We start from the raw sequence: 13435 nt of genomic DNA, 5'->3' as shown, positions 1-13435 counted from the left end.
AGGCCAGTCAGTCTTAACCCTTTATAGGCCACTCAATGAAAGACCTTGAATTTAGAAATTTTAACCTATGTCCTTCTGGTATGTACCAAGACCTCCTTTGTGTTGTTACATTAACAAAAAAAAAAACAACTAGTGATCAAAAATTGTCACTTGCCCCATAAAGGGTTAAAGATTATATTTGGAGGATGTGGAAAGCAAAAAAGGACTCTACAGACTGTTATCTGCATCAAATCTGAAAGCCATGTGTTTGTAATGAAGCTCATTTATACTTTTGGGGTGGTAGCGTTCGTAAAGAAAAGTTCTTTGAAATGTTGGAGTAACTTGTGTAAATTATTTAGGGACATCCATTCATGGTTCAGCATTACAACAGAAAACTCAAGTATAATCTGTACAACATAGATCTGGCAGAGGACATAAAGAGTGCTGGTACTGGACTGGCCTGGACAGTCATATTCTTAGCCATTTAGTCCGGTTAAGGGTCAGGGAAGTTGAATCCCAGCAATCATTGGGAAAGAGAGAGGATCCACTCTCTTGTGTATCTGTATATTGTATGTACTGTATGTATCATGTTTTGACTGTGATGGCACCGTGAACAGAGCACCAGTTCATCCCAGAAACAAACAACCATTCATGCTCACCTTTATTCCTAGGGTCAAGTTAGAGTAATTTATTAACCTGTGTGGGAGAAAACTAATCTACCTGGAAAAGCATACACAGGGACAACATGCAAACTCGGTGGAGCTGTACTTCCAGTGCTTCTGAGATGGCTTGAAAGCCTTAAATGTGAAAATAGATTTATATTATCACATAAAAGGCAGTAGGTATGAACATATATATATATATATATATATATATATATATATATATATATATATATATATATATATATATATATATATATACATATATATACATATATATATATATATATATATATATATATATATATATATATGTGTGTGTGTGTGTGTGTGTGTGTGTGTGTGTGTGTGTACATCATCTTTAAGTCCTCAAATTTATTCATATGCTTTCATTAAAGAAAAGGCAGAATTTACAACAGTTAATCATATAACTGGAGAGTAGAAAAAGAAACAGTCACTAAAAATTTGCTAAATTATAATGTAATGATATAAAACAATGTTTTTTTTCTTTCTTTTTTTTTTTTTTGTTTAAATAAGCTGAAGAAAAAAAAAAGCAAATTCCACCACTTTTCTGATAAACAATGGGACAAAACAGGTGCATGACTCAGATTGAGAGGTACAGAAAACACTTGACTGTAGTGGAAACATCAAAGGCTTGTTCAACGAAATATTAGTTTATGATTGATGCAACATATATTATTTTCTTTATCTTTATTCAGACTCTGAATCCATTAAAAAAAGGGGGGGTAGAAAAAAAAATACAGTCATACAAACATATTTAAAAGAGACATGTGTAGCAGTGCTTCCACATAGAAGCACATTATTTTATTATAGCTGTTTGCTTTTTTAAGAAAATATATATATATATATATTTCCATTGAACCTGAATTAGAAAATAATGGGTTCTTTTCTCGGATTCCAGTGGGTGCTGTGTGGAAAAGTACATTGCCCATTATAAGTGTGCGGTCACGAGAAAAGTCGGAAGTTCAGGGTTTCCGTAAACGACAACTCCGCCCATTGTTAAGCAAGCGCTTCACACCACTGGCACAACATCGACAGCTGCCTTTCAGGAAGCTAGGCAAATGTTCAGGTTCACCAAACAAAAAAGGAGATTAACATAAACAGGTGGTATGCTCTATATGTCCCCTCTTCGGAAACCAGTCATTTTTTAGTCATGGATTTACTTTTCACTGCTACGGAATATTTAAGCGAAGGCGTTTTTTTGTTTCCTGACTACTTTGATCAGCCGTAAACACATCAGTTCGATGTTTGCGACTGATACTAGTTAAACCGGGTTATAACGACAGAAGCAAGCTGCATAGCCGCCTGCAGGTAAGCTAAAAATACAGCAAACTGTGCTTAATGTAGTTGAACAAATTTGCTCAAATAGTTACAAAATTTCCAGCTAACTACAAACTAAGTAACCGACTTATGCAAATTAACCTAAGTAGCTTACTAGGTATTAACTTTTTTTGTGGGTGTAATTGAAGAGTTAACTAATTGTAACCAGTTAGTAGACCAGGAACAAGAAGTTAGCCCAGTGTGATCACTTATATATTCGTTTATTTATTTATTTTACAATTGGTTGTTTCTTCTGATATATTTTAGTCAGGGCCGGATTAAAAGTGCACAGGTCCCTGGGCCCATAGTATTCCAGGGGCCCCCTTCCCCACTGCAACTTTGTAAAAATTGTGAATGAAACACTGTGAAAGGCATTTCTAACATCTCTCAGCCAATTGTACCAATAGCAACACACTAGACACTGTGGTGTAACTATCTGGCTTTTATGTACATTTTGTTTCATGTCCAAACTGCTGGTATATGCCCTACGTGGGCCCCAAGTGGACATGGGCCTCTGGGCCTGTGCTCATAATGCCCATTGGATAATCCAGCCTTGATTTTAGTATGTAATTTATAGGAGATTTTTTGTGGTTTAACATGAGTTTTCCTGTGTGTTTTGTTTTTTCCCCAGCATGACAGCGTTGACAGCCAGTACAACAAACCACCTGTGGTCTTTACAAGATGTCCTTGGTCAAGGTGCTACTGCCAGTGTCTACAGAGCACGCAACAAGGTAACCACGCTGAGGATGGTTTGTCATCTCAACTAAAAATCAGGAAAGCTCACCCACATAAGCTTTGTCATCACTTTCAAAGGTTTCGGCCTACTTTCTCTGGCTCAGATGTGACATTGAAGATGAGACGAGTCTGTGGTTTGCTGTGATGTGGGCTGTTGCTGACGTCCTTAAATGATGCTGCGATACATTAAACAGATATCGTGTATGTTTTTTTTTTTGTTTGTTTTACAGAAGTCGGGTGAACTTGTGGCTGTCAAGGTTTTTAACATTTTGAGCTACAACCGCCCCCGTGATGTCCAAATGAGAGAGTTTGAGATGCTCAGGAAGCTCAACCACAGCAATATCGTCAGGCTTTTTGCTGTGGAGGAGGTAAAGCAACCATGGCAGAAACACAGATACAAAGACACAAGGATGACGTGAAACTAGATATCAACAATGCATTCACATCCATGGACGATGTACCGATAGGTTCTAGGATTTAATTATTTTGGCAAGTGTAGCTTACTACCTTGTCTCTTTCCTTGCAGCTGCCCTCTAAGCAGAAAGTTCTTGTGATGGAGTATTGTTCAGGGGGGAGTCTGCTCAACCTGCTTGAAGAACCAGAAAATGCTTTTGGCCTGCCTGAAATGGAGTTCCTCACTGTCCTGCAGTGTATAGGTAGGTATATGATGTGGTGTTATTCTATAGTTGCATACCTCCCTGTATGCCATTTGCCATGACCTTATCTTGTCTGCAGTGCAAGGTATGAATCACCTGCGAGAATATGGGGTGGTGCATCGGGACATTAAGCCAGGGAACATCATGCGCCAGGTTGGAGAGGACGGCAAGTCCGTTTACAAGCTGACAGACTTTGGAGCAGCAAGAGAGCTGGATGATGATGAGAAGTTTGTGTCTATTTATGGAACTGAAGAGTATCTGGTAATATATCTATAATTTTAACCAATTTAAATGACCTGTACACTATTTTTCCAATTAAATTAAATTAAATTAAGTTAAAAACAGATTACCCAAGCTTTGAAATATTGTAAGTTAATGTTTATATATATATATATATATATATATATATATATATATATATATATATATATATATATATATATATATATATATATATATAAATCCCTTTAAATGTAATATTTACAGTATACAATAAAGATGTGCCACAATTTATGACATTAATAGCAAAAAATATGTTTTTTCTAAACAGTTAAAAGTGTCACAATCTTTAAATGTAAAATGTTTGTGTGTCAGATAAGAATTCCAGGAAGTTGAGTGATAGAATTCCCCTGATCTTCCCGCAGTTTGCTGAAACAAAGTTTTCCTATGTTGCCAGGAAGCAGGACTAAGCTAATGAATAATTAAATGAAAATAATGTAGAAGAGCTACCAAGACGATCTATAACCCTCTCTCCTCTCTCAAAATGTTAAGAGATGTTTATCCAGATTCAGTAAACCTTGAATTTACCTTCTGAAGATGATATGTCCAAAGTCAAACAGCATTATTATCACAGTCCAACTTGTTTTATGTATTTTAAAAGGGTAATGTGAATTAATGAGCATCTCGTAAAAAATATTAATGCTAACTCCTAATATTACATCCCAAGGCTAATTCCCACCCGTTGCCGCCAAAAGATGTTAAAGGAAACAGGGAAACTATACAGTAGGTAAAATAATAAAACAAACAGTGGTTCCATGATGTTGTGAATTTTATTATTTTTTTAAATCACTGATTTTAATTCGTAATTTAAACAATCACTTTTTTTTAGGACACTCTTCCATGTCTTTGTTGCTGTGTTTGAAAGATTTGCCTTGATGGTCACCAAGCTTTCTTACACCCTCTCCTTTTGCAGTTACTGCTCGTCTTAAGACAACATGGCATATTTATAATCCACTCCTGCTGGTTTAAAGTTAAAACCAAACAAAAACTGTCATGTTTGACCGTCAACAAAGTGGTGTTTTTATACTGCATCTGAAATAAAGAGTCTGATAAGTTGGTAGGCCATTATAGGATTCTTGTCCACTTGTAATTCTATGATTTAATTCTCATTTAAGAAAAGCTTTAGAGTAAAGCCGGTCACTGTCATTATTATGATGTATTTATGAAAATATAATAATTTTACTCATATCTCTTGTGGTAGTGTTGTATGTGCAGTGTTTTCCCCTACCCTACATGGTCACATGACTTTTCCTTGACGATACCATTTACTCTTTACTCTGATCTGCATCTCTTTGTTTTAGGTGTTGCTGTGTCAAAAGTCCCCCCTCTGTATACGTACCCTTTCAGATCCTAAAATCACTTGTTGTCAAATCACAGCAATTTAAAGCAAGAAACACTTTAAAAAGGTCCAGAAAATGATCGAATACTCTGTGGCCCTCTACTGGTCAGATGAAGAAACACAAATAAGTATCAGAAGTGTGGACTTTACACGACTGTATATGAATGGTGCAACATTTAAAGATCATAAATCCCTATGGCTGTTTCTTCCCTGAAGACCTGCTTATTTTATCCTCCTCTCACTGTGTGTGTCCATGTGTAGCATCCAGACATGTACGAACGGGCTGTGTTGCGGAAGCCTCACCAGAAATCCTACGGAGTGAGCGTTGATCTGTGGAGTATCGGTGTGACTTTATACCACGCTGCTACTGGGACGCTTCCCTTCACGCCATTTGAAGGACCTCGCAAGAACAAGCTCACCATGTAAGCTAATGCTTCACGCACACATGCAGCATTTTTTTTGTTTCAAGGTCCAAAACCTTTTTCTTTTTGTGTGATTTGGTGTGCAGGTACAAGATAACTACGGAGAAACCAATGGGAGCAATAGCAGGCGTACAGCAGGTGGAAAGTGGACCTATAGTGTGGAGTTACCACCTACCTCACAGCTGCCAACTCTCTCAGTGTGACATCTAATAAAAATTCATAGCATTCTGTATTTCTGTAATTCTTTATTGAGAGCAAGTCACAAATGTTCCTTTTGTCTACCTGTTTCTTGTCTTTTCTGCCCCCTCTGTTGCTTTCTGTCTGTCTCCGTTTCTCTGGCTGCAGGGGTCTGAAAGTGCTGCTGGTTCCTGTACTCGCAGGTATAATGGAGGCTGACCAGGACAGGTGTTGGGGCTTTGAAAAGTTTTTCAAAGCCACCACCGATTTACTGCAGCGGCAGCCAGTTCACCTCTTTTTCTTGCATCAGGCCACGGATCACTGCATTTACGTGCATCACTACAACACGTACGTCTGCACAGGCCTGTCATCACACACACATTCTGATCTTATAGAGTACATCTTGCATATGTGACAGACCTCAACAATGTGGCTTATTCTATCTACCTGGAAGATTATATGACCGAAATGTGCAGCAGTTGCATAATTATGAAGAGTGATGTGTGTTGCGCTTAAATTTGATCCTGATTATGTTAATAACCATACATTGCTTACATAAAGACTTCTTTTCCACTTATTTTAATCATTGCAGCAAAGCTCAAATAATATAAGAACATGTGATTTTTTTTTTTTCTAATGTGAGAGTTATCCTAATAGTTTAGGTCATCTGTTACCCTGGTGGTGCTTTGGCCTTTGCCTTTAATTTCAGTGTTTGTCTTTTATCTTACTCCATGTCTGTATTTCTGTCAAATAAAGTAAAAGAATTGACAACATTAAATGTAAAACAAAAGATGCTGCTGAGTCAGTTGCAAGAAAACTCAGGTATGAGACTTATTAATGTTGTTGATCTGTTGCTCAAGAACAGAGCTCCACTTCCTTAATAGATCAATAAACTGCATTGTTGCCATGTCTGAAATAAACTTCAGGTAATCTGTTACAGTTTTTACTACAGTTACAGATCAAAATGAGTCATTGTGTAAACATTTTTCCACAGAATGGCAGAAAATTCGACAAAACACCTCAGCTTGTCGCTTCTCTCTTTCAGAGTTTCAGTTTTCTTTGAGGAGGTGGCATCACAGACTGGGATTGGGCTACAGCAACAACACCTGATGTATCTGGGTCATCAACTGTCTCTAGAGGGCAGCATGAAGGTGGTCAACCTTCCAAGTACTTCACCCTCTCAGCCTCTGATTGCTCTGCTCAGGCCCACGCCTGACGCCAACAGCAGTCTGCCCTTTAGAGAACGTAAGAGAAAACATCAAGCTGTCGATTCTAAGTTCTTCATTTTTTTTATCCCATTTCTCTCTGATGATATGCAGGAGAATAAAAGCACATTTGAAATGGTGCTTGACTGTTTAGTTAAGATTAATTTTGGATTCTCTCTTGTCTGCCTAGCCGACAATCATGTAATTCCATCCAGATTTGACGTTGTGGCTGACTACAATTTCTCCAAGGTATTGCTGCTTTTCTGTCCCACCCGTGATGAAAGTCCAACTCTTTTTTTTTTTTTTTTTTTTTTTTTTTTTTTTGCTCCAGGATCTTTAACAAACATATTTTACCTGTAGGTAATAGTCGGAGTGGTCCACCAGTATCTGAGGATCGCACGGCTGCTTCACACACACCGACAGTTGCTGCTGCAGGGATACTACAGCTACATGTGAGACAATCACATTCTCAAACAAACGCTGACATATTTCTCATGTTACAAAAGGAATTTTTTGACGACCCTTCCTCTGTGGCTCCTCCTTTTTATGTCCGTGCCGTTCCTCAGGATGAAGTTGCGTAGTGATTGTAAAGAAACGATGCACAATATTACTGTGCTCACTATTAGACTGCGTTCCTGCTTCAATGCACAACTCAGGATTCATAAACTGTAAGTTTATTTGGATTTTTCTTGAAATAAATTCTGCTTATCTGATGTGTGGATTTTGCACAACAACATGTTTAAAAAGTTTAATGAATCGTCTATTTGATCTGTACTTGCTCCTTGAGTTTGAACTTTCCAGCTTAATCATTCTGAGTAAAATCTCTCACGAAGCCTGAACACATTAGTAATCTTTAATCTTCATCCCCCTTTTTCTTCTTTCTCCTTTCATGTATGCACAATGCTCCTCAGAGCCCCATACTGCTCTGAAAAGCAGAGCTCAGTTGCTAACAGCCAAAAGCTGCAGCAGGTGAGTGCCATCAAGTAACAGCATGAGAGATCAGTCCGTCTAATGCAGAGGTCTCCAACTCGGCCCTACGAAGTCCGCAAACCAGCAGGTTTTCCATGCATCCTTTCTCCAACACAGCTGATTCTAATTATTGTTCGTTCGTGCAGAACCTGATAGGCTGTTAGATCCATTTAATTTGATTCAGGTGTGTTGAAGCAGAAATACATGGGAAACCTGCTGGATTGTGGACCTCGTGGGACCGAGTTGGAGACCTCTGGTTTAATGTCTCGCTGGAGTTTCCATTAACATCTTTCCTTTTAAAACAGGGGTGTAGAACTCCTGTCCTCAAGGTCCGGTATCCAGCAGGTTTTTGTTGTTTCCCTGCACCAACACAGCTGATTCAAATCAAATGGATTCAGAAACTTATTTATTTCTTTTGGTCAGGTGTGTTGGAGCATGGAGACAACAAAACACCTGCAGGAAAGAGTTTGACACCTGTGTTTTAAAACGATGCTTGAACGTATTGAAAGCAACAGGAATTACTTTGAAGAGAACATGGCAAAATCATGAGAAACAGCAGTTTTTCAGTTAAATGTGCTAAAATGAATATTATTTCATCCAGAATGCAAGAGAGTAAATCATAACTCCTACTGCAGGCTTTTAATGTGTCGATGCATCATGTGTGAGAATCTGTGGCTGCTGTCCTTCCAGCTCCACGAGAACCTGCCTGTTTACACAGCTGGAATCCAGGAGTTTCAGAACCGACTGGATCACCTGCAGATAGAGCAGGCCAAACTAGCAGAGACTCTGGCCGGCGACAAGAGGTACGCTGGCAGGACAGGTCTTCAGAACTTCAGGGTGAACAATGGCTTTTGTTGTTTTACACGTTTGACCTCTTTTATTCCCTCACACAGCTGTCAGAAGATGGAAATGCTGCTGCAGAAGATAACGACAATTCATCAACATTATCGAAAAGACAGACTGACTGGCAGTACGTACACCTCTCTTCTCACGCAGCTTCTGTTATTTTAGATAAACGTCTCATATCCAGGCCATCTCCATGACTGAACTGTTATTCCCAAACTATGTCAGTAACTTTGGAGGGAAGACCCTCAAATTAATGTTGCTTTCACCTTGAGCTTATGTGCATTATTTAACTTTTAACTAGTATGTTTTGTTATTTAGCTGAAATAACAAAACATGTGTGAATAAAACATATCTGGACCTATCTGTATAATTTTTTATTTTTATTTCATAAGGACAAGTACGCTCCATGATTAATGGCACATCCTGCAGCATTTTAGCCAAGGCTAATTTTCAATGCCCGTGTGCAACATTTGTTTGTATAAAGTGTTATTTATGCAATTATTTCTAATCACAGAGTTGACATATAATGATGAGCAGATCCACAAATTCGAAAAGTGAGTTGGCACCTTTGTTTCAGGATTAATTTTGCGTGTGAAGCATGGGATCTCTGGGGTAATCTGCTTGCCACTCTTCTTTCCCAGAATCCACCTGTCATCCCACATTAAGAGAGTGAAATCTCTCTTCAAGGAGGAATGCATGCAGAGATATAAGGACCTCTTGGCCACAACAAGGACGTGGAGCAGGTCAGAGCAGGCGCTCGAGTCTGATTTCCAAACTTTGTTAACTTTGCTTTATTGTTTATTTGCCAGGGAGCCATCAGCCTCCGAACAAGACCTCCTCAAATTAATTATTATATACTACATTATTGAATTTCCCTTTAGGGATTAATAAAGTATTTTTCATTCATTCATTTAATTACACAATAAAAGCAGTTAGCTAAAAGCTAAATATATGGTGAACAGACAATAGTAAATATAAAATGGAGACATGACATAAAATAAATTGCAATAAATAGAAGATAAAAATACAAGATAATATAAAATAGTTATGGATACAACAGTAATGATGAAGTGTCATAACACAGGATGAAAATATAACATATATAAAGTGTGAATACAATTACTATTAAAATACCCAACTTTAATTATAGCAGCACCTATAAAGGGTCAAGCCTTTAACAAGATTTTAGAGGTTAAAATCAGTCAATCTTGTGCAGATTTAAGCAAAGTTAAGGTATTTTTTGCAACACTTCACAGCTGGCAGACCCTCTGATAGTAGCAAGAAAGGAATTCCACTTTCCCACCACTGTTACAGAAAATGCTGATTGTCCCAGAGCTGTTCTTTCCAGTCTCTCGTTAAGGATGCTCTGGTTCCCCCCCACACAGTTCTTCCACTGTTATGAGTTTAGGTACGCTCTAAGCGAGGTGCAAGCCCATGAACAAGAGAGAGCTACACTCCCTCTCGACGCTGAAGCTCTACCAGTGAAAGACGTGTTACCATGACAACGCACAACTAAATCACGAGCCAGACTTTGCCTTGGTTGTTCGACGGCGGTGGAACGACCTGCCAAACTGTCCGATCTGCAGAGTCCTTATCTCAGCTCTTCTAGGAGCTTTTAGTTTAACTCGATTTGTCAGAGGAGTTGGAGAACTCGGCCCAGTTCTTTGCAACAAATATTCTGGGATTTATTCTTTGTATTTTAACAAAGGGAATATTGTTAGGAGGAGAAAGAGGGGGAAAAACTCCTGCCTGTAGCACGTCATGTCAACACCTGCATCCAACTGGACTCACAGCAATCCGACCAGCACCTACCTATGATGTCCTCTGCTGCTTGATTTAGTGCTTGTGTTGTCCTCACTCTCATATGTAAGTCGTAGAATAGAATAAAATAGAATCGTCTTGAAAATGATGTCAGACTTAAGTCTGTATAGAAAATGTAGCTTTCAAAGCTTAAAGGGTTAAATATCTTTTAAAATGCTTTGGTGAAGATACTCTCTGTGCTTTTATTTTGTTAATCTAACCCAGGGGTATTTAACTCGGTCCTACGAGGTCTGTGATCCAGCAGATTTCCCATGTATCCCTGTTTCTACACACTGGAGTCAAATTAAATAGATCTAACCGCCTATTCAGTTCAGCTGCGTTGTAGCAGGGATACATGGAAAACCTGCTGGATTGTGGACCTCGTAGGACCGAGCTGAATAACCCTGGTCTGACCTTTTTAGGATCTGTTTAGTAGAGACAGTAACCTGGTCGGAGGGTGGTCACCATATCTTACGAAATATGACAAGTGAGGAAATGCCATGGAAGATTTAAAAAAAAAAAAAAAAAAAAAAAAAATTGACTCGGACATTTGATGCCGAATGCTCATAAAATTGCTCAAATTGGACTTCACCTTTGTTGTCATTGCACTCGCATGAATCACCATCAGCATTTTCCTAACCAGACTAAAAGTATGAAAGTAGACCAGGAATTATCAGCAGGATGCGGTTGATCATTTAAGAATGCATTATTAATCCTCCACAATTTTAAGGTTTTTATTAGAATAATACAAAAACATGGTGGCGCCTTCAGTAAATTCCCAGCTTGAATTGTGGTCTCCTGTTAAATCTCATCTTCTTTACTTCACCTTATTTATTTTGAACAAATATGAAACTGTTACTGAAAAGGAAATTTTCTTTTTCCATAAAACCAAAGCCATATACATCTCCATAGATCTGTTCACTTAAACAGAAAGGACTATCTAGAAAACCACAAAAGAAATCACAATCAGAATTCAGAGAACAGCCTTTAGAAAAAGGAGGTGATCTAAGAGTAAAAAGAGGAAGGGAGAGAAGAGGAATAGGCTGAATAAAAGGAGAAAAGAAGGGAGAGGTGTAAATATATTTTTCTCTGAAATTCCTCATTTATTTGAAATGATTTAAACATCTAATATGTGCAGTTAATATGTGTAAAATACAGCGCTTGAAGAAGATTTGCTTTGTTGTATTTTGTACGGGTCACACAATCAGGAGAGTTTTTAGATGTTACTGATTCATACTGAAAGATGTTCTCATCTATTTCTGCTGAAACATGAGAAACAAAGCAACAGCCGATGGGAAAACTCCAACACTTGGCTTTAATGAATGCCAAAACTTCATCACTCAGTCAGATAGATTTTACGTTTTAAGGCAAGAACAGTTTGCTGTCAGAGACCAACTTACCTCAGAGACCAAAGTATGGTTCTAATTTTCACCGTTGTCGTTTGTGTGCCGTCTTGTTTTAGGGGACGGCAGGTTGTGACTGACTCAGCTGTGCTTCTACTTTTCTTTGCAGTGTTACGCTGGAGATGCAGACCCGTCTGCTGGACTTCAGTTCTTACTCCGCAGGCTTGTTGGCAGACCTGGAAATGAACGAGCAGCACCAGATGAAGGTAAACATAATTTTTCATGGCTTTCTTACTGTTTTTTTTTTTTTCATGTTTGATCCTGGAGCCATATTTGTGAACAAGCAGTTTGACCTTTTTATACAGTTTTGTTTTTTTTTTTGTTTGTTTTGTTTTGCACAAATTCTGAGTCATTATAATGACATCACGCACCTCAGTGAAGACGTAATGTCTCATCTGTCCTCCTCAGGCTATGGACAGAATGCTGTACAGTCTGCAGACCAATAGAGCAGAACAGCCAGCCCTTACACCCAGGGACAAGGACCAGATCCAGATGGTATCCAGGTGTGTGTTTAGCCTGTTTTTTTTCCCCCCTACCTTATTGTGTCCTTGTGTTTTTTTTTTTTTTTTTTAACTTTATTTAAACACATCAGTCCTCATGGCCTCTACTCTAAAATAAACTCTGTCATGTTGAGTGCTGTTAGGAGTGTGATTTGAGGTTAAGCTAAAATTGGGTATGGGTTTAGTGAGGTTGGGTTCTCCACACCAAATCTTGTCCAACCTTATGGAGCTCTTTAAACACGACTATATGGACCAAAGGTCTGAACAATAAAACAACAAATCATTTAAAGAATAAATCCTTTATATACTATATACTTCATATATTCTAAAACACAGGGCAGAATATTTTTAAAAATTATAAAATGCCCTAAAACAGTGTAAAACCTTCAATGAGATCAAATCATCACCGCAATAAGCGTTGAAAGCCAAAGAAAATAAGTGAATGTCAATGCAGTGTCATAGTAAGTATGCATGTTCAAATCTGTATATGTGTGTAGCATTTACGCAGTCGCTTGACAGTAAATCTTGCTTTGCTGTAGGATGCACCACTTGAGGGAGGAAATGGAGCTTTTGGTGAGAGAGCTGCAGTGTAACAACAGCATTATTGAGAGGTTAGTGGAGCAAACAACGCCCTCTCCATAAATATCGCTTGTGCGCACACTTATGCAGCACCATGTTAACTGTGTGTCTCTGGTCCTGCAGTCTGGGAGCAGTGAACTCTGCGACGGACCTGACTCAGAGTCCAGCCAGACCCACCACACTGTGACAAAAAACACACCACCTTTACCTCACAATGTCACACACCGCTGTGACTCTCTGACGAGCATCTCATCATTACTGCAACTGCTGAGAAATGCGGTGATCCTGCTTTTAAGAAATGGTTCTATGCAAAGAGGAAGCACACAATCAATAAAATGTGAATCTCAATTGAAAGATCTGATGCCCATTAACCTGTGGGATAGGCCACGAATGGATTTTTAGTCGGTGTATGTGTGTGTTTGTTAGTACAGCAGTTCAATACAAATCTCATTAATGCCTTTAGTGTTATTGTATTTTTAATAGGCTGCTATAGAAGATGAAGCATGCTGAATGCCCAGTCAGCTGCTCCCCTTTCATTGGTTG

At 38.5% G+C, this 13435-nt stretch overlaps 1 protein-coding gene across 1 annotated transcript; it reads left to right on the top strand.

The window, feature by feature from the left end:
• Positions 1–2614: 2614 nt before the first annotated feature.
• ikbke (inhibitor of nuclear factor kappa B kinase subunit epsilon) lies at positions 2615–13154 on the top strand (the record flags this gene model as incomplete). Its single annotated transcript, XM_079242141.1, has 20 exons — positions 2615–2713; positions 2948–3085; positions 3244–3373; positions 3453–3634; positions 5253–5413; positions 5500–5610; positions 5759–5938; positions 6636–6835; positions 6986–7044; positions 7156–7247; positions 7362–7463; positions 7707–7764; positions 8455–8567; positions 8658–8734; positions 9125–9164; positions 9252–9353; positions 11923–12019; positions 12222–12316; positions 12853–12924; positions 13016–13154. The coding sequence occupies 20 exons, from the start codon at positions 2615–2617 to the stop codon at positions 13077–13079; spliced, it is 2172 nt and encodes a 723-aa protein (XP_079098267.1). The 3' UTR covers positions 13080–13154.
• Between the last annotated feature and the right edge of the window lie 281 nt (positions 13155–13435).

The sequence above is a fragment of the Telmatherina bonti genome, assembly GCF_933228915.1.
Source record: "Telmatherina bonti genome assembly, chromosome: 6".
Taxonomy (NCBI): Eukaryota; Metazoa; Chordata; class Actinopteri; order Atheriniformes; family Telmatherinidae; genus Telmatherina; species Telmatherina bonti.
The sequence above is the reverse complement of the archived record's forward strand: the minus strand, read 5'-3'. Positions and strand labels throughout refer to the sequence as shown.